The 21,900-nt window shown below is 39.4% G+C and overlaps 1 protein-coding gene across 1 annotated transcript in view; it reads right to left on the minus strand.

Moving 5' to 3' along the window:
• Nucleotides 1-21,900, minus strand: part of ABCA12 (ATP binding cassette subfamily A member 12) — a 165,845-nt gene that overhangs the window by 101,121 nt on the left and 42,824 nt on the right. The window contains exons 3-4 of the mRNA XM_059392669.1: nucleotides 11,850-12,003; nucleotides 1,612-1,703 (exon numbers count right to left, since the gene is read on the minus strand). Coding sequence (XP_059248652.1) covers nucleotides 1,612-1,703; nucleotides 11,850-12,003 — 246 coding nt within the window. The remainder of the gene's footprint in view (nucleotides 1-1,611; nucleotides 1,704-11,849; nucleotides 12,004-21,900) is intronic.

Below are 21,900 nucleotides of genomic sequence, written 5' to 3' on the forward strand. Positions count from 1 at the left end.
AATCTTATGGTATTTGTCTCTCTCAGTCTGGCTTATTTCACTTAGCATAATACCCTCTAGGTCCATCCCCACTGTTGCAAAGGGCAAGAGCTCATCCTTTTTTTAAAGTGGCACAGTATTCCAGTGTGTGTATATCTGTGTGTGTGGACCACATTTTTATCCATTTATCTATCAGTGAACACTTACACTTGGGCTGCTCCCACGTCTTGACTATTGTAAATAATGCTGCAGTAAACACAGGAGTGCATACATCTTTTCAATTACTATTTCATTTTATTTGAGTAAATATCCAGTAGCAGAAATACTGGATCACGCAGTATTCCTATTTTTAATTTCTTGAGGAAACGCCGTACTGTTTTCCACAGTGGCTACACCAACTTACAAAATGTTACAGAATCTTATATATCCCATGGCATTTTTTAACAGTACTTCTTTTTCTCCACAGCACCAATCACATTCCAAACACAGAGAAATCTTTGTTTCATTCCCTAATATCCTCGGGACATAGGTCTGAGCTTACACAATAGCAGGCATCCAATAAGTATTTGTCAAATGAATGTAAAACTGTCCTGCTGTTTTGAGAGTTTATTCCCAATTTATGGCTTCTAATGAGTGTCTCATGGTCATCTGCAACAGAATTATCTGGTATAAGGCTCAGGCAGCTCGGCCAGAAGGTTTCTGCACACTGAAGTGTGAAGGCTCCTGACCTAGCTGTAAAGGAAGCGTTACAGTCCCACTGAGAGCCTGGGATACTGAGCAATGAGGGGGAGGAACAGCAGAAAGAATCCCAGTTTGGCTGTTGCTCTAGAATCAGGTCTGATGGATAAGCCTCGACAGGGCATATAACTTTGCTGGGCCTCAGATTCCTCATTTGTAAAATGAAAAGTTTGGGCAAATCTGAGATTTCATGCAGTAACATTTTTTCTCTTTTTAAAACTGAAGTACAATTAACATACAGTGTTATATTAGTTTCGGGTATGCAGCATGGCCATTCGACAATTCTATACATGACTCAGTGCTCATCAAGATGAGTGACCCCCTTCGTCCATTTCACCCCTCCCGCCCCACTCACCTCCCCTCTGGCAACAACCAGTTGTATTCAAGAGCCTGTTTTTTTAGTTTCACTTTCTCCCTTGTTTGTTCATTTTTTTTTTCTTCAATTACAAATAATAGTGGAATCATACGGTATGTGTCTTTCTCTGACTTACTTCACTTAATGTTATACCCCTTAGGTCCATCTGTAGCATTGCAAATGGTAATTTCCTTTTATTGCTGGGCTTCCTAACCTTCCCAGCATCATCTAATCGCAGACTGTTAGAGTCCCTAGCCAATTCTGGCAAAGTGTGCAGTTCTCAACATCATATTTAGTACCATCTAAGCTTTTGCTCCTAGAAAGTATTTTAGTAAGAACTTCATTTCCAATTATCCTCAAGAACTTGTGTAATTGCACTGCCACACTCAGGCAACCTTAAGAAACATTTAAATCTCTTGGGAATATTCTAGGCATTCCATCTCTGTTTGAAAAGTTAAAAGCATAACCCTTTCAAAGCTTACACCTTGCTGGCTGTTCCAAGAGGCCCCCTCTAAACTCAACAGAAGAGAATAGCTTACCCGGTGATGTGTGCCTTCTTTCTGGAACTTTGGTGCTCTGGAGTGATAAATTACTGTCCTTCTCCAGGTTGGATGACTTTCTCAGAATTTCACTAGTGAAGAAAAAGCAAGAACTCTACAACTTCACCCACATTAATTTCAGTTAGTTATAGCAGTGTATCATTTGGCAGATTCCAGGGCTCTCCAAGGACTTTCAAATTTTTAATCTACTTTCTAGGATTATAATGGAAGAACTCACCGCACCATACACCAGTGAATATGTAGGATCTCCTACAAGGTAAATTTTTATTCAGAGAAAATGGTCTAGATGAGGTTTAAAATAGTTATTTTTACTTTAATCTTATAAAAAGGAAATTATTTTTAAAAAACATTAGAGCTAAATATTGAAAGTAATCATGAGATTATAGATACATGTGCATACATAGGTACATATATATGTGCATATATATGTGTGTGTATATATATATACACACACACATATATATATATATTTTTTATTTTTCCTTTTTAAAAAGAGGATGGATCCCAAACAGGTAAGAGCCCAAAGATGCTTCAGGGACTGAAACAAAGGTATGCTTATTTGTCAACCTTGAAAGAAAGGTAAGTTTTATATATTAAATTATAGATGGCATTTTGAAGACTATCAAAACTGAATACTTGTAAGATATATTCAAGGAAAAAGGAAAGAACACACATTTATTGAGTATCTAGTCCATGCCAAGTTCTGTGGCTTCTGTCATTACAGGTGGCACCAGGTGTTAAAGGCATGTATAACAAAGTTAAGTAGATCCTTTATTGTACTGAATGCATCACTGTGGTAATAATAGCACTGTGGTGCCAGAAATCCCCACACATTGTGATCACACCAGCTTTTGCAAGAAAACATTACTAGACCTTTAGTAACCTACTTTATAAAAATTCTCTGCCTGTTTAGTTGATTATCAAAATGGAGATAATCACATTTTCTTGAAAACCTGATATACCTAAAGTGCCTGCCTAAAATAAATGTATGTATTTCAAGAATGCAATCAGTTCTGATGCCTGGATGTGAATATTTTTTGGAATTACTAAAAATCGGTAAATTTGGTGTAGTTATTTATAAAAAAACTTACTTAAGATATGTAAGGATGGATATAAAAATATACTAGTGAAAAAGCAAGAAGTTCTATTTACTGCTGTGGTTCAATTTAACCTTCTTTTTAGAAGTAAGATCTGAATCATGGTTCCAGGGTACTTTGTGATTTATAATTGGGATTTTTTTTTTTTTAAGTTTGTCCTCTTAGTAAAAATGATAAGAAGAGGTGATATTTGTTTTCATTCCCTAGTGTTTTTCCAGTATTCTCTATAAAATGCACTGGTTGCTCCAAAAGTTCTGCATTCTTAATGTATATTTGAATTATTCATGACCATGACTGTACTCCCCTAAATCTTTTTACATTCCTTATGCTGACTATTTGGATGGGAAAACCGTTCAGATAAAAATAAGAACTGACCTGTACATTTTCCCTTTTCTCAACAGAAGTTTTAGAAAGTTTGAGAAAGTCTCGGGTTCACTTTTCTTTTTCTCGACATTTTTTTTTTCTTTTTAGTTAGACTTGAAATACTGTAAGGAAGTCTACTGAATATCAACACATTTTGAAAATAAAGGGGAAAAGTGCCTTCATAAAAATTTTAAGGAATATGGACAGCACCAAAAACCAAAGGGAGAATGACAAAGATCAACATGAGTAAAGAAGGAGCAAGAGAAAATAGAGACTGAAAAATAAATGGGAGTGGGAGAGAAAAATAGAAGAAGTGATAAGAAACTAAGAAAATGTTAAGTTTAGAGAAGCAAAAGCTGCATCTACTAGACAGAGACATCTTGCCCATCTTCCCACATTCAGAGAAGCACCCTAAACCTACTCCTTCAAAAATTCTTTAAAGACCAAAGAAAGACCAAGTCCTCCTTTTCCCAGCAAGACACTGGCTCAGCAGGTTTCAATCTGCTCAACAGTAAAATGGCTGCTTCCGGACAAGCAACTATAGAGGCCTCTCTTCTAACAGGACCTATCCTTGACCAGCAAGTACCCATGGTGACATGATCACTCAAGCATACATGTAACAGGAGTGGGGAGGTGATCCCTCTCCTTGGATGTGTCCTGGCTGTGCCTTTTTTGTTGGGGTGAGAAATCAGGATATCAAGTGGGCTTTGCCTACAAGTCCCCAGTTTTATTTTGCATTTACAAAATGTGGTGTGACGGCATGCGTCCACGGCCACTGCACAGCAGAAAGCACTGTCTTTAAGCTCTTAAAATGGAAACCAGAAAATAAATGTACAAGACACCACTGTGGGTAAAAAGATGAATTAAGGTTATATATTGAAACAGTTTACCCCCACCCCAAGCAAAGTTAATTAATTCTTTTAAGTCCCTATGAAATTACTAATGCAGGGCAGGAAGATGGCCAGTACTACTGAGTTAATGGTAATCTCTGAACTTTCTCATTAGCACAACAACACTTATAGACAAAGAACTATATGCTTCTTAGAATGATAGGTGAGAAACAGTACTTTTTCTGTGATTTCAGACAATTTAAGCACCCAGTACCTACTTATTTCATAACGATTTTTTAGTGCACTATGTTTGTGTACCTATTCCTACATTTTTGGAAGTAGGCACCATGTGTCATTCATCTTCTTATTCCAAACACCTATGGTGCTAGACCATAAGATCAGATGGCTGATTAAATAAAAAGAGACAGTAATCCTGGGGTGTGGCAGAAAGTGCCTTCCAGTTAGAAAACACCTCTGGAATCCCCGTGCTGCCACTTCCTAAAACACCTCAGTCATTGTCTTCCTCATCTGCAAATTCGGAATGATCTACCTTGCCAGAGTTGTGAGTACTATACAGGATGTGCTTATCCAGTGTCTGTCTGAGCCTTGTCACTACAGGCACTTACCAATGTTAACTGTCAAAAAATGATGGCACACAGACAGCCTTCAGGATGGAGCTGAAGTCCCATTCTTATGCATCTATGCTCCAGATATAATCTCCAGATATAACCTCGAGATCTCTGGACACCAAGGGGATGTACCCTTATTATTCACAGATCTGGAGCTGTTAAGTGTTGGCTAGTGAGGTAGGACAAGTCAAAGCATCTTACCCAGGGTTCTGTAATCCCTTCTTCATTTTATTATTTATTTATAAGTTTACTTATAAAAGGAGTTTTTCATTTGTAGTGGTGATCAGTTTTCCCCTTTTTAAGCTGTAAAATTCTTCAGAAAAGACTGTAGTGTACTGCACTGACAGATGGGAGAATGCCTAGCACGTGGCAAGCATTGAATCCTAGATAATAAGGAGTATCATTTGGAAGAACAGATAGCTAAGGAAGCATATATTGTTTTTAATAGCTTAGCTTGCCCTCCACTGTTGCATATCTGTTTCTCCAAAGGTCCTTTAAGAGAAAATACCCAGGAACGGCATGGCAGATTATACATTATATAATGTATAATCATGCACTGTACCTACAATATTCATTGATTAACTAGCCAACATTTATTAAATTCCTACCATATATAACATAATGGAATAATCAAATATGGAGTTGAGATTATAATACACTAAGAATAATAGCTAAGTAAGGACATGCAGACGGGACAATGAGAACACATGACAGGGGCTCCTAAACCACAGATCTAATCCGTGCTTATAGAGCAAGAGTCTAGAATTACAACCCTAATTCAAAGCTCTTGCTACTTTGAACATTTTCCTAACCTTTTCCCTAGACGAGTGGTTCTCAACTGGTGGCAGTTTTGGCCCCTGTCCCAGCAGACATTTGGCAATGACTGGAGGCGTATTTTTTTGATTGTCAGAATGGGAGGGTGGTGGTGCTCCCGTCACCTACGTGCTAAAGAACAGGGATGCTGCTGACCATCCTACAATGCACAGCATAACAAAGAATTATCCGGCCCCAAGTAGCAACGGTGCTGACGCTGAGAAACCCTGCAAAAAGCTATTACAGATAAGTGAATTTATTCTGTGATGACTCATTGCCCATTCCCACTCCCTAGGACAGAGTCAGGAAGCTTAAAAATCCTATTTAGGGAGGGCATATGATGTAATGAGCACTGGGCATTATATAAGACCAATGAATCACAGACCAGTATCTCTGAAACCAGTAATATATGTTAGTTAACTGAATTAAAATAAAAAGTGTTTTCCAAAAAATCCTTCCAACTTCCTAGAGGTTGCTTGGATGAGAAATAATGAAAAAAAAAAATCCTAAACCCTATTCAAGAACTTCAAAAGCTCTGAGGAAGTCTCAGAGAATCTAATACTGGATATTTCTGGGAAGAATATTAAAGCAAATGTAAAAACTTAGAAGCCCCCCTGAATCCAGCAGACAAGCTCACATGAGTCCAGAAAATCCAACCCTCTAGGTGGGGCAAGAAAGCTTGAATTAAATTTCCAAGTGGCCCATGGGCTTAGTTGACTACCTGTTATGGGACCCAGTCATTTGTACAGTACCATGGAGATGTCTAAGGGATTCTCCTGTACGATGCTGAAGAAGTAGACTCTGCCTCAGTGGCATTTATAGGTCCCTCTTTTGGAATGGAATTCAATAAAAGAAATAGCTCAGATTCAAATGTTACATTTAAGATACTGGAAGGGAAACTAGGCCCAGAGTAGATTTTACGTCTTCTCAGACATGTCTACCAACAGTAACATTTGTGAAATGTCACATTTATAGATATCATTATAATGGTAGGATTTATGCACTCATACTGTATGTCTCTCTATTTCCTGTGAGTGGGAAAGATTACCTGTGTAGGTGGTATCCATGTGTACCATGGTAAATTCTGTCTATAAAAAGAATTGCTTTTAGGGAAGGCACATATGGCAAGTCCTAGAAAGAAAATTCTGACATTCTTTTTTGCCTCGAAGGGTTAGTTAAACATTTTATATTTTTTCCCCTTTTTCCCTAGAATAATCACACAGTGACACCTGGAAAGAAGATGTGAGATGTGCTCTAGGCCAGTTCTGATCCCAGCTTCAGACGACATTCATCAGACTTTTAGCTACAAATAAGGGCACTGAATGCCACGGAGGCTCCCCTACTGATTTGATGCAGCTGTCCTTCCTGGCTACCCTCAAGAGATGTCATTCACAGGAATATCTTAATTTTTCTTCATTGTTTTCTTCTATTTCATCCTAATGTTCATTCTCCCAGGGTCATCAATGCTTCAGAGATACTCCCTGCCTGCCCATGTTCAAAATACACGTCTTTTCTAGGTGGCCCACTAGCCCATCCAAAAATCTTTATCAGTTAAGATGTTGAGATTTAAAAATGCCTTAATATGTTCCTCCATCCTAGGATATCTTTAATATTCTTAGGAGGGACTTTGGAGATGTATATCTGAACTAATACATTTCTAAACGTTTTTAAAGTTACTATGATGGACAGATGAGGCAATGTCTCGGGGGCCAGATGTGTATCAGAAACAAACAGAATAAGGGGGAGATACTATCATCTTTCAGGTGATACTACACAAAGGATGTTCTACTAGTCCTGAAACAGGCTGATTAATCTGGCAACACTACTAACACAACACTTATAATTTTTTCTATCACTATTTGCCTATTCCTTCAAGCTACGCAAGAGCCTCTATTTATTTCTCTTTCATTAAACTCTGGGATTCTTGCTCTGTGGCCTGTCTCAAACACAGCTCCATCTAGTCTGGGATCCACCACCCTCTCTGTCCTTAATGATCACATCCTTAAAGGCCTCTGGAGAACTCTCCTGACATCGCCCCACCCAAACCCCTCTCCTTTCCAATAACATATTCGCCCCCTTTGTTGTCTTATGTTCTGGGCAGAGTGAGACCTAAACACTCATCACATTTACCATGTTATATGGCAACTCACCTGCTTACCTGTCTGTCTCTTTCTCCCACTTGACTGCAGGTTTGTATACAGCATAGGACATGCCTTTTCCATCTTCGTGCCTGCCCTGACTCTCAGTCTCCAGCACGCGGTACACATTCAATACATTCTTACACGGTGAATTAACAATTTTGCCTACATGGCAGTTAACATTTCCTCCCACTTTACTTTTTGATAGATTAAACTTTAACCCTTTATTTTTGCATGACTAAATGATTCTAAAGTGGTTACTAAATGGTTATAAATTACTCTGAAGTTAATACAGTATGTGACTTATACATTCCCTGTCATCCGTGTCGTCAAACGAGGACACACATCTATTCTACTTCCATTTACCTTATATTCCCAGTGATATCTTTAGGTCAGTTTCTCCAGTACTAAACAAAAGCCTTGGCATTTTAAAATTATCCCTGGGGGCACCTGGGTGGCTCAGTCAGTTAAGCATCCAACTCTTGATTTTAGGTTGGGTCATGATCTCAGGGTTGGGAGAGTGAGGCCCACATCGGGCTCCATGCTCAGTGCCAAGTCTCCTTGTCCCTCTCCCTGTGCTCCTCCCTGCACTGGCACTTTTTCTCTCTCAAAAAATTAAATAATCTTAAAAAAAAATAAATTATATTTGAATAATTTTACTCAATTATTGAATAACGTAAGGTTAACTCTATTAGAAATTCCATCTAAGCCAATGGGAGCAGAGCTATGATTTTGGAAACCACAGGTCATCATGTGTGTCGGCATGACAGAGAGAGCAAATCCACGGAGGCAATTCTCCCACGGGATTCTCAGGAATGCTGAAGCACTTCTCCAAATCATGACCCTGTGTGCTCTGGAGGGTGATGTTCACTGCTCACTAGCTGTGTGAACGATGGCTCAGCCAGGGGCTCCCACTGTTCCTATAGATTCTTCGAGGCAGTGAAGAGGGAGGAAGGACCCTAGGGTAAGTCCTGTGATATTGGATCATCAGTTGTACAAATGAGCAAGAAAACCCATCAATGTAATGTTTCTTTTTCCAGACAGCTAGTTAGAGTTGATGCTGAGTATGGTGTCGGATTTTTATTTTCAAGCACCTGATCCTGAAGCTAATGCCTAAAGAAGTATGCATTTAATAACAGAAGGCTGGTGCCGATGCAAAAACATCAAAACCCTGGGCGACTCGCCAGCATGTAGAGGCAGCAGCGTGATCACGTCTTTAAGAAGAACCCTGATATGAGGAAGTGGTTATGCAACATGGGGGCTTAAGTGGGTAGGAGAAGAATCAATGAAACAAGATGGAATTGGGAGGGAGACAAACCAAAAGTGACTCTTAATCTCACAAAACAAACTGAGGGTTGCTGGGGGGAGGGGGTTGGGAGAAGGGGGTGGGATTATGGACATTGGGGAGGGTATGTGCTTTGGTGAGTGCTGTGAAGTGTGTAAACCTGGTGATTCACAGACCTGTACCCCTGGGGATAAAAATATATGTTTATAAAATAAAAAAATTAAAACAGAAAAAAAAAAAAAAAGAAGAGCGGTCTATTAAGATAAACATGGTGGGCCTCTTTTGATGAGGCCAAAGATGGCATTTTCTTCCCTGCACTTACAAAGCAGAAAAAGAAGACAGTTTTGTTTCATAATGAAGCTATGCTGGTAAACCTTCCTTTACCAAAGGGAAGCAATTTAGTGGAGCCGCTTACCCAGTAGCCATGCCCCTGTTTCACTGCATGGCCGTATAAACCATAAAAGTTAATAGCGTGGTGGGAAATATCATTAATGCAATTTTATTATTGTACATAATTTTCTAAATTAAGTTCCAATTACTTCGTAGTTCAGAGAAAATACTGAATATACAGCAGTATACAGTTTGGGCTAGACAAACTACCTAGGGGTTAGAATAAAACAAAAAAAGGGCACATGGTCATCTGCCTAGAGAATCATCAACAGAGGATAATATAAAGCTGGACTTTAATTCTAGTCCCAAAACTAACTCAGTGACTCATCTTAGGGAGTGTGATTCTCTATGATGTCACACAGAAAAGTATTCCTTTTTGGGAAGGTACATTTATAGTCTTAGACATTGATAACAATTCCCCTCATAGTAACTTGGTTCTTCATGAAAAAAAAAGAAAGAAAGAAAGAAAGAAAAAGAAAAAGAGAAAAGAAAGTTGACAGCCCCAGGTAGAGCTGCAACCCAATTTGTTCATAAGGGACATTAATATTTCCTATGTCTGCCCAACCCCTTCGTGAAGATCTACCTGGTTACTCCACCTGAGAGCTCTCTCTGCTTTCAATATGGAAGGTGTCTTCCTTTAGCACCTTCTGATCCTCTTCGTGCATTCTTTCCTGTTACGGTGACTGCTTTAATATCTTCCCTTCCTTATTAGGACATAGGCAGAGATCCCACCTAATTCACCACTCACAGACCGTCTATGAATTAGCTGAACAACCAAGATGTCAGGCTTCCATCTCCGCTCTCCTCCGATTACGCAAGAGGGCACAGGCTCTTGTTAGCTTTTGGTTCCCTTGCAGAGGTAATGCAGGTATTGGTTGAGGTAATGCTTGCATACACTTACAACATGCTGGTTTCACACATAAGATATTCATGTCATCTCCCTGCTTAACACCTTCCAACGGCTTCTCATTATGCTAAAAATAAAATGCAAATCCCTTCCCTTTTCCTGCTTGCTCTGTCTCCTGTGTGTCTGTCCGACATCTTCCCCACCCCTCGTAGCATCTCTCACTATGTTTTAGCAACCTTAGCCAACGTTCTGTTCCCCTAAATGGTCAGGTTTATCACCCACCACCTGAGGATTATTTGCTGCAGCTCTGCCTGGAACTCTGTCTTCATCTGCTGTTGCTGGTCTCTACCCAAATGCTACCTGCTAGCAGAGGCCGTCCCCTGCCACCCTACTGACTTCCTACCTTTCAACGTCTAGCCCATAACCTGCTATCTTCTTTTTGTAGCACAATTGTTATTATCAGTAATTAGGCTCTTTATTTCTTTGCTCATTTTTTTTGCCTGATTTCCATTAGAATGCAAGTAACGGAGGAGGAGAGGATTTGTCCGATTCACATCTGTGTCATGGTACCTAGAATGGTGCCTGGTACACAGAAACATCTCAGTCATTATTTCTTAAAGAAATTACTAAATGAAGGAAGGAACATCAGAGTGTTTTAAGGATTCAGACTCATTAACTTATTGAAACAACAAAACCAAGGTGAATTAGCAACTCCACAATTGTTTTCTGAGCCACTGCCCATGACAATTTTCGATATGTTTCTATTTTATGCTAAACAGCTCGCAGTTGCTCTCTCTCAAAGTATCACCCACATTATTTGATGACCAAAATCATGGTGATATTAATAGAGAAATGGTGTTTAATGTCAAGGAAGTTAAATTACAATTTTGGAAATAAGTATCTCTGATTGGAGATAAATGTAATCCTTCCCTGAGAAACACTTAAAAAAAAAATCTCTAGCCAGAATTATCTCATGGTCGACTCAGATAAGAATACTGTTTTCAGTTCTACAGATAGGTAGGTTCCTGGGAGTCCCTTAGGTAATGGTCTAGATTATCTTTATTCTTCAGTTGCCTCTCACACCAAGAAATAGGACACATTAACCTCATTGAAAGGTTGTTATTTAATAACTATACTTTTAATTTTATTACTTTGAATTCTAGAACTTTATTTATTCCTTTATTTTTTGAAGATTTTATTTACTCATTTGAGAGAGAGACAGAGACAGCATGAGTGGGCAAGGGGCAGAGAGAGAAGGAAAGGGACAGGCTGACTCCCCACTGAGTGCAGAGCCAGATAGGGGGTTTGATCCCAGGACCCTGAGATCACAACCCAAGCAGAAGTCAGACACTTAACTAAGCCACCCTGGCACCCCAATTTCTAAAACTTAAATTTCCTTATTTGCATCTCCTGGGTTTCCATTACATTGGGAAGTACCACATAGAGTAATATAAATAACTCATGCTTCCAGAAGATAACGCCCCTAATATTGCCCTGTATCTGAAGCTTGTGATCAAGCTTAGGACAACGTGTCACTGACAATTTGAGGTGGAATAGAGAATCTCTGAGGGAGGAATGGCTTGGCCACCCAACTTAAAAGCAAAGTTTGGGTAATCCATCCAAAATAGATTATGTTAAATCCCACATAAACATGGTAATTTCAGTGTGTACCCAACTTGTTTGTTCATTCATATTTAGATCACCACATTCGCAGATGTAGAAAATAAAGTCATACATCTAACCCAGGAGGGCTTCCTGAATCTCTCATAAGTAAACAAATTCTGATCTCTCAAAACAACTGAACACACTTGGGAAGAGCCCTTACCTGTCCTTCAATACCACATCATCAATTCCTTTCCTACGAAGCAGATCTTTTGGCCCATAGGGCGTGTCTTTGCATTTAGAGTCTGTGTCACAGAGTAGGGTTTGCAGGAATGGGAAGAAGCCGGTACTAGGAAGGTTTCGAGGTGCAAGGTAACCTGAAATTAAAAAACAAAACACAAAAATTACATCGCTATGGCATTTGCCTTCGATGGGAAGGAAGTATAGTAACTGTTTTGTGAAATTACTTTCTGGATTATGACTGTCCGGGTCCACTAATGCATCAAAAGATGTAAAAATGACTGCTGCCTTACTAATTTCTTTTCCTGAAATTAGCTGCAAGAATGTCTGCTAGAGTGTTTTAAAAATAAATCACTGTATAACCATATGATAAAACACAATGCAGCTATTAAAAATGTTATCAAGTAATACAGAAAATATTTATAATATCTTGCCAATTAAAATGAGATCAGAAAACAGCATGACCAGAAAAGTTATAATCTTTAAAAAATATATAAATATATGTGTATTTAAAAACCTGGAACAGGGGTGCCAGGGTGGCTCAGTCAGTTAAGTGTCTGCCTTTGGCTTTGGTCATGATCTTAGGGTCCTGGGATGGAGCCCCACATGAGGCTCCTTGCTCAGTGGGGAGCCTGCTTCCTCCTCTCTTCCCTGCTCATGCTCTCTCTTGCCATCTCTCTCTCTCTCTCTCAGAATAAAACAAAACAAACCAAAAAACCTGGAGGGATTTCCTTGGAGATATATTTCTTTTCTTTTCTTTTCTTTTCCCCTTTGGAGATATATTTCACTTTATTTTTGTTTAACTATATAGTAACTACTTTTCCCCACAATGTACATGTCTTCTTTTGTTATCAAAGTCATTATAAATGCAGCTAGTCTTCCAGATACCAGGAAATATTTTTGGTCTCCTTAAAATTCAACATAATATAAATAGGATTAATTATCCTAGGCACACAATATTTTTTCCTACTTAAAAACCAGTAAGAATGGAATAAATAAATTCTCCAAATTAAGATCACAGAAAACAAAAACTTCAAGAGTAAAAGGTTTTGTAAGCTTCACTGCAACATTTGCTTTGCAAAATATGATGGCATATATGTGTCAAAAAACAGGCAAACTGTAAAGCACAAACCTTTTTGCAATTAGGTCTAGTATTAAAATACTAGGCTCCTCTTTGTGGGAGAATATGGAGACAATGAACTTTTTTTAAAAAGGCAGGTTTAGACACTGTAAGAGTAATTCCACACCAAAACTAAAAAGCAAAACCTTAACTTCCTCATGAATCTGCCAAAAAAGATGTCCATACAAGTCTGTTTTCATAATAACAAGAAAGAGGAAAGGTTAAACAACAAGAAAATACTAAGAGCAACAAGGTTGCATATGCATTAATATGTAAGCAGGGAGAGTAACAGGTAGACATTTGATCTAAGTAACTTAAATACAGCTCTACCTACAGAAAATTGGAAATAAAGGGGAAGGGGAAATAAGAAAGTTGGCCAGAAGTAAAGAGGGAAAAAAAAGGAGAGAGGTTGGAAGATGTGTACTGTTGACTCTGAAGATGGAGGAAGGAGCCAAAAGACCAGGAAAGCAGACAAACTCTAGATGCTAGAAAAGGTAAGGACACAAATCTGCCTAGAGCCTCCGGAAGAAATGTAGCCCTGCTGATACCCGAACTTTTAACCCATGAAGACTAAATCTTAGACTTCTCATCTCCAGAACTATAAAATAGTAAGCTGATGGGTTTTTAAATTGAAGGATAGCTGACACATAGTACTAAATTAGATTCGGAGATACAACATAGCGATTAGATATTTATATACATTATGAAATGATCACCACAGTAAGTCCAGTCACCATCTGTCACCATACAAAGTTGTTGCAATATTGTTGACTATATTCCCTACATTGTACTTTACATCCCATGACAGGCATTTTATAACTGGAAGTTTGTACCTCTTAATCCCCTTCACCGATTTTACCCATCCCCCAACCCCACTTCCAGTTAACTCGTGGTGTTTGTAAGACACTAAGTTTGTGGTAATTTGTTAGAGGAGCCATAGGAAACTAATACATGAAATAAGACTGGTATGAATTAAAATTTTTGAAATTTAGAAGAAACTGGAAAAACCTTAAATCCACCAAACTATCCACAACTGCCTTCTAAGCTGCATCCCTTTCTGACACCAGAAAGACCAGGGTCTCTCCTAACATTTAACCCAGTGAAAACTTCACTGGGAAGTGGACCTTCACTGTTTTCACTGTAGTACAATTCCCTGAATGAGCTGGAAAGAGCAGTCAAATTGCCCGTTAACCTTTCGCATCACCCCTCTATCAAAATTCTGCCACAGTAGACTGCATACAGCAAGACCTTTACAACTCTGCAGGGAAATTTCACCACTAATGGTGATCTACCCTACCACACATCCCAACGGTAGCCGCTCTCCCAGAGTGTGGGTCTGCAAATGCTCTCATTCCTGTCTGACCTCAAACACATGCGGTGGGTCCTCTGAATGAAGAGCAGATAGCAGGAGAACGGAAGTGGATGACCCCTTTGCTGTAGGCCCTTTATTGCAGTGATGGAACAGCTGAGCCAGGCAGTGCTGGTAACAACAACAGCTCATGGGAAGCCGTAACACAACAGGAAGAAAAGGGGAAAAAAGGGAAAAGACATCCTGGGAAGAAGATCTGAAAGGAGGTGGCACATGACATCCAATTTTAGTTTCTCTGGCATTGATTACAAATCAGTTATTAGAGAGGCATTTGGAAGCGTTTAAATCTGCAAGATTCCTCACTGTTATTACTACAGCGATGCCTACTTTATCAGAAAATTCATCGCAGAGTTGCTTTAAAAACCTTTTTAAAGTCCCTACAATGTTCAAAGTACAGACAGTTCATGCTTCACACGGATTTTCTGACAAGTGATATTTAACCTGTTACAATGGGTTCATGCAAATGAGGAACTGGCTTGGGTGTGTGCATTTATAGTAAACACCGTGCCAGGCACAGCATGGACTGCCTGTGTGATTTATTTTACCATCACCTTTTAACTAAGGACCATGCACTCATTAAGATAAGGAAGACTGTTGCAATAACAATCACTGATTTACTAAGCGTCCACCTCCTCACTGTAACATGGAAGGCATGTGACATACATTTATGTCACATCCTTCTTTGATATCCGTAATACAGTTTCTCATACACAGCAACTTTCCACATCATCTGGAGATTCTCTAAAACTAACAAGTCAGAATTAAATATCATTCAACTTTATCTAGTGGTTTTCTTGTGCGGAAAAATGGATTTCTCCCCCCACCCCCCATCTTCTGCCCATCTCAGTTACGTGTATGCCAGGAAGTAACCACTCAGAGCAAGGGTAGACTCAAACCATCACAGGTTTTAAAGAGCTGCTGATGATAAGTTGAACTCATTCTATTCTGAAGATGTCTCTGGCACATTCAGGTTCCAAAATCATGTTTCTCTTTATATCCGTAAATGCTAGGATGCAGGAAAAAAGAGAAACATTTCTCTATCCCTCACAGGACTTCCGTGCAGCAAGCACTGAGCATGCAAATTAGAGCTAAAAACTGGTTGCCCAGATTCACAGCCAGAGCACAGATTTAAGGACAAAGGTAGAGGAAGATCATAACTATGCAAACCACAGCACTACATGTAAGTAGAAAGAAAAACAGATCTTGGGAGCTTGGGATGGAGGCTAAGGCAAGATAAATTCCTTGGAATCATGATTCCCAAAGGTCTTATACTCAGGACATTTATGACTATCTCCAGGAGAAAGAGAATCGAAGAACTTGCAATTCCACGGGGAAATTGGCACCAGAAGACTGGTATATCCTGAAAGTGAGGAGGGTGAGTAATAAGCAAGATCCCAATTCACCTGTGGTTTAGTTTCTGAGGGGCTCCATGCAGAGGCAGTGAAGTAGTCTGAGCAACCTCCCATGGGTGGGGAGAGGTTATTCTCATAAAAGGGACACAGTCAACATTACCTACATAATGTAACACTGACAGATTCCAACATTATTTCAGGGAGTTGAATCAAACCAAACTACAAAGCATTTTTAGGAATAACCTACCAATTAGCTAAGCTTTTAACTAAATCAGATTCGGTTTTCATTGTTTTAAGAATGAAACTGGTGTTATAAAAAGATTCAGCTTAAGAATTAAAAAAATATTCTGTAAAGAATTGTGATATCAACCTACACATCTATGTTAACCTAAAAGGGGGATCAGGTTTGGTTTTCCTTTCCCTTTCTTCACAAAATTCCTTAATCAGACAGTATTTGTGTGACATAATACAAAGGTTAGAGTACTAGTCCTCAAAGCACAGGTCCCAGACCAACAGCATCAGCACCACCACCCGGGAACTTACTAGAAATAAAAATTTGAGATGCCCTCCTGGTAATTCTGATGCACACTAAAGTTTGCCAACAACAGGATTAGACCACAAACTTTTGCAGGGGAGTCAGAGAGTGAATCTTTATTAGCTATGAGACTCAACTGTACCCATCACATTACTAAACTCCGTCAATGTAGTATGAAAGCAGCAGTAGATAGTGTGCCTATTAATGGGCCTGACTATATTGCAATAAAACTTGATTTACAAAAAAAGCAACAGGCTAGCTTTGGCCTACAGGCTCTAGTTTGCTGACCCGTGGGGGGAATGACCTCTCGTATTTGTCCCTCTCCCTCTCCTATCTTGCTCACTTCTTATTTTCATACCTTCCCCATCCTTCTTGTTCTCTTCCTTCATCTCTTTTACTTAATATCCCTTAATATCCCCTTTCTTCTATTTTCCAATCTTTTGTTCTTTCCTTTCCACTGACCACCCCCCTCTTTTGGCTCAATTTCCAATTCTTTTTTCTCTTTCTTCTGCTATTCCCTTCACCAACTCCCATAGCTCTTTACTCACTGGTACAGCCAAGAATGCTTATTTCCCCCCAAATCTTCCTTTACTTCTGTCCCTTTTTCACCTCCACAGGAGGATTTTTGCCTCCTTCCATAATAAATTCAGGAGCCCGCCGCTCACTGGCACCATCCAAATATTTTCTATTTACCGTATTATTAAAGAAAGAAATGGCACAGTCTTTTCAATCACGAAGTTGCTTCCATTTGACATCATTAGGCTGAGGAAGCATTCTGTAGGCTACCTTGGTGACCTTTGTAGATATTATAATAATGACAGATATTGGAGAACTTCCACTGTGTTTCTTTGTGTTTTCTTCAAGGCTGGTCAGAACCCAACCTAGATGATATTTTGTGTTTCCAGGTAAAAGGAATTTGGGCTTTGCCCCAGTAAAGAAATGAATGATGTACCTTGGAAGGAAATTCTTACTTTTTAAAAATATGAAGTTATTCATTTGGGAGTGTTATAGTTTTCTTAACTTTTTAGATAAAGGGTCACATTAGCAGAATATGTTATCAGGCCTTCTGATCGATTAAATGGTAAGTCTCCTCATGAAACACCACAAGAATTTCTCATCATGACAAGAGTACAAAATGAGACAAGTATATCTGGAAAATCACCTATAAACAAATAACCAGATAAGAATAAAGAAAGTATGAGAAGGGAAGTGAATCTCAGAAGGATATTTGTAATAATCTAGTAAAGTCAGTCTTTTTATTCTTCTTACAGTTTTTCAGCAAATTTCATTCTCAATAACATCTTTAAAGATATAATTAAGAATATTAATGACATAAACCTAGCCTTTTAAATTATTACATGAGTTTTTATCAGGAACCCATAGGACTGTCCTTGTTCTTCACAGGCCCTTTCCATTTGGAGGAGAGAACTGATCCCTGAGGGGAGGTGTCCTGTTTCTTCACTCATCACTAGGTAAACTCAAATACGTTAGTGCTTCCTGATTCTAATCCCTCTGAATGTGGGTTTGCTTTTCTTTCTTTCTTTCTTCTTTTTTTTTTTTAATCTTTGCAGACCAGAGAGACTTTAGCCTAGGGTGTAATACTGGTATAACTTTGAATCTTCAGGTAAAGTCATGAGCTCAATAAAATTGCACTTCTTGAGAGACTAGATAAAGAATAAGCTACTCGAAAGAATGAAAAACCCTTACATAGTACTGAACACAATGCTTGACACAGTGCTAGCAATTATTAACGATATGAATGAATGAATGGATGAATGAACAAACCCCTGAAGGTCACAGGAAGACTGCATGATTTAGGATTTTAACATAATATCCACCTTTATCTTTATCATTTATAGCAAATTTTATCCCATATTACCATAAGTTCAATAGCTAACCATGGATACAGTAAGTTCAATTGATAGTAAGTACAATGGGTAATCCTACAATATATTTATGTGCCTTGTAAGAATGGGTAAATCAATACTGATAAAACCAGTAATACTTATTATAGGCCATTTAGGTCTCAGTTTCTTTAAAAATAGAGGGAGTACACACTGACATCAATAATATCAACCACAGAAATTACTGTCCACAGAGAGAATCTCTCCGTGTCCTATCTGTTCAGTGAATATTTACCAAACAGACACTGAGTATCTGGCCCTGAGGAAGGTGCTAAGTAAGGGTCATCCTTCAATTTTCTAAAAATAAGAAATACTTCATTTAAACATTAAAAAATTTATTTCTAGGTTATGCGTGTGTGTGAGAGAGAGAAAGACACAGAGAGAGACCACCTACTTTCAAAGCTAATCACACTTTTATTATATAAGATGCATATAGAAGTCATTTGTTTTCCTAAATTATCAGAAATATTATGTACACAAGTAGTGTATGTTTGAAAATAAATGGCAAAACATTGGTAAGAAAAAAAAAAGTCCTTTTTTTTCAAGAATTAAACAATGACCATTTCATACAAGCCCCAAGACCGTCCTATAGGATAGGCAGGGCAATGGTGATGCCCATTTTGTAGACAACCTCAGAGAGATCAAGCAACTTGCTCAAAGTCACATGAAAAGTTAAGTGTCACAGATGGATCCAGAACTATGTGATACACGACAATAATGAAAACAACATTCTGTTCAGCTACATTTTCCTGTATCGTGGAGTGAGCAGACTGAGAATTTGAAAAACAGGTACCATTCTGGTTTTGATGCTGATTCACTAAATTATCAGGGGTCAATTAACCTCCCCATGTCTCTATTTCCACATCTACCAAATGGAGGATAATGGGCTTTGTCACCTCACAGAGCACAAGGAAGATGAATCAGGTAACTTGTGTAAGGCACTGGGAAGACTGGAGAGAGAAGGCCGTGTGGAATCTGGAGTGCCCACTGCTCATCAGACTGCTGTTGCGTCATGTATGTCATTTACCACGCAGTGAGCAGGGCTGTGCCGCTCCACCTGGGCTCCCATCCCTGTGCCTTGAACCAATGACTGGTTAGGAGTATTGTTAGGAGTGCTTCTCTCCCTAGTAATTCATAATATGTACCTGTACCACCTGCTACAGTGCTTCAATTACTGCGTGCCCAGTAGGTGTGGCACCATGATACATTCTTCCTAATTCTCCCCAGGCAAGTCTTGCTCCATCATCAGGTGCTTTTCCCAGGTCAAGTCCTTTGGCAAAAAAGTAGACTGTTCCTGGCAGTGAGAGCTGCGGCAAGATGCTAAGTCCTATAAGCAGTGTGTAAGAAGGCCCTATACTCAAAAGGCTGGTGTCTCTCTGTGCTGCAGAGACCCAAAACAGACCCTGGGTCATCTAAGATGGTGTCTCACATATACTGGGATCTTCCCCACATTCCTCAGACTTGGCTCCAAGTATGGTAACCAACAGGTTTTTAAATGGAAGTTTCCTGGGGAAGATAATCTGGGAACTGTGGCTACAAAACTGCAGGTGCTGGGGCGCCTGGGTGGCTCAGTGGGTTACCTCTGCCTTTGGCTCAGGTCATGATCCCAGGGTCCTGGGATCAAGCCCCGCATTGGGCTCTCTGCTCAATGGGGAGCCTGTATCACCCCTTCTCTCTGCCTGCCTCTCTGCCTGCCTGTGATCTCTGTCTGTCAAATAAATAAATAAAATCTTTTTTTAAAAAATTCAAAATTGCAGGTGCTACAGGAGGTGCGAAAAGATTCTTGCCCTTCTGATACATGTGGCATATTACTATCATTATTTTTTAGGATAAAGGGCTGAGGCAGTTTAGACTCAGGACCTTGCTATCTCTTCAGATGTTGCCTCTTTGATCCTGAAGTGCACACTTGAGCTGATGGTCAGCCCAAAGGGCTCCATAACCCATCTTCCTTAGTTTCCAGAAGAGATGTGCCTCCTTCCTTTCTGAAGATTAAGGGGACCCTGTTGGGTGATGGATTCCAAAGATCATGGCTTGATTTATTTAAATTGTAAACAAAATGATGTGATTCAGGGCTAGGAGACGTAATTATAAAACACACATGCCAGACAATAAACTCCCACATGGAGTGAATCTGGAGTTTAAAAAGACTTACTAATACTATTAAGGATATTTGCCCTTGGCGAGGAATCTTGAGTTCTATGGCTCTTCTTAGGCGAGTGGGGTCCAACTGTTTTCTCAGGACTAACAGTAACCAACTGAAGCTTGTCTTTCAGTAACAAAGATTCACAATTGCCTTTTTAAAAATCTTCCTTGCCATGGCCATCTGCAAACAGAATCTTGGCAACTGTTTTATTTCCTTCCAAATCCGACGTTCAAAGAAAAACAAACCCTAGATTCTTCTTCCATTGTAGAACATTCCTCCTATAAAACTTAGTCTCTTAATTCTTCCTAGATACGGCTAACCAGGAAAGTGCCCCATAGCCGTTGGGCAGGGCTGACCAGAAGCTGGATCCACACTGATGTGTGGCTGGGCTGACGGCTAACACTGAGAGCCACTGCGCTGCACCCCACCAGCCACAGACTCCCCTGAAAACTGCCCCATTCCACAGGTCCAGGGACATCTGTTAGCACGGAGTAAAGGGTGGAGGTACTTCCCCCATGCCACCATGTTCCTCCGGAGTTGTCAGCGAAGTGCTATGCTCTCATTATTACTCACAGGGATAGCGCTCAGCTGGGGAGTGAACTCACAAAACCTGCAGGGGTGGGGGCCGAGAACTGAAGGACTGATTCTACTCCCACCAGGGTGGTGGTCTCCAGTGTGATGTTGCCGTTGGGGGAGCAGGGGGTTGGGGAGCATAAGCATTTCCATAAACCAGGCTCTGGAGCCAAATGAGTTTAGGAAACTAAGCTCTATCTTCTGTTCTGGGAAAGCCAGAATACATTTGCATATTAAAGATTCTGAGAAGTTTTTCAGTAAAAAACCTGAATACCTTTAGTTAATTCCACATTTCCACAAATGTGAGTACAGAATATTAATTCTGTTTCTTTTTTTTTCTTTTTCTTCCTGTTTTTATTTAAGATTCCTGGGAATGAATATTCCATGGGGTGCACTTTGGAAAACAGTGCCTTTACCTATGATCTCACATATTCCCAACTGAAAAGGAATCTGGAACTGGAAAATTTTTTTTGGCCCCCAGGAAGGAACTTTTAACATAAGGAAATATCTTGGCTTTCAGTCCTGATGTACTAGAACTTACTTGTAAACTGCCACTTCCCAACTCACTAACTTGGCTTAAATACAGTAATTCAAGAAGCTCCTTACTGTTTACTTGTGAAAATCTGTTAAAACCGGGCATCACTATTTGTGGAAGTCCTTCAGCAAAACTTGTCTAAGACATTGCTTGGGGAAGGGAATTTCATTCCAGAAGGATTTGGGAAAGCTTATAAAAGTACACACTCTATAATGGGAAAAAATAAGGTAATGAAGAAATCAGAATGAGAGCAAACAAGTATAGGAAAGAATAAAGCCAATACAATAATAAGTGCCAAAGGTATTTGCTTTATTAAAAGTTGGCTGCAAATCTGAATCTGGGTGTCCTAAGGAACTACAGAAACAATCATCTAGTGTGGCCCCAGATAAAACGGAATTAAATAAACGTATCAGGGGAGGTACAGCTTTTCTCTCATACTGAGAGAAATCATACCTTTTAGGCACCAAAAACTTCAATGGGTCTTAGCATATTTGCTTCCACCC

This window comes from Mustela nigripes, chromosome 3, assembly GCF_022355385.1.
Source record: "Mustela nigripes isolate SB6536 chromosome 3, MUSNIG.SB6536, whole genome shotgun sequence".
Classification (NCBI taxonomy): Eukaryota; Metazoa; Chordata; class Mammalia; order Carnivora; family Mustelidae; genus Mustela; species Mustela nigripes.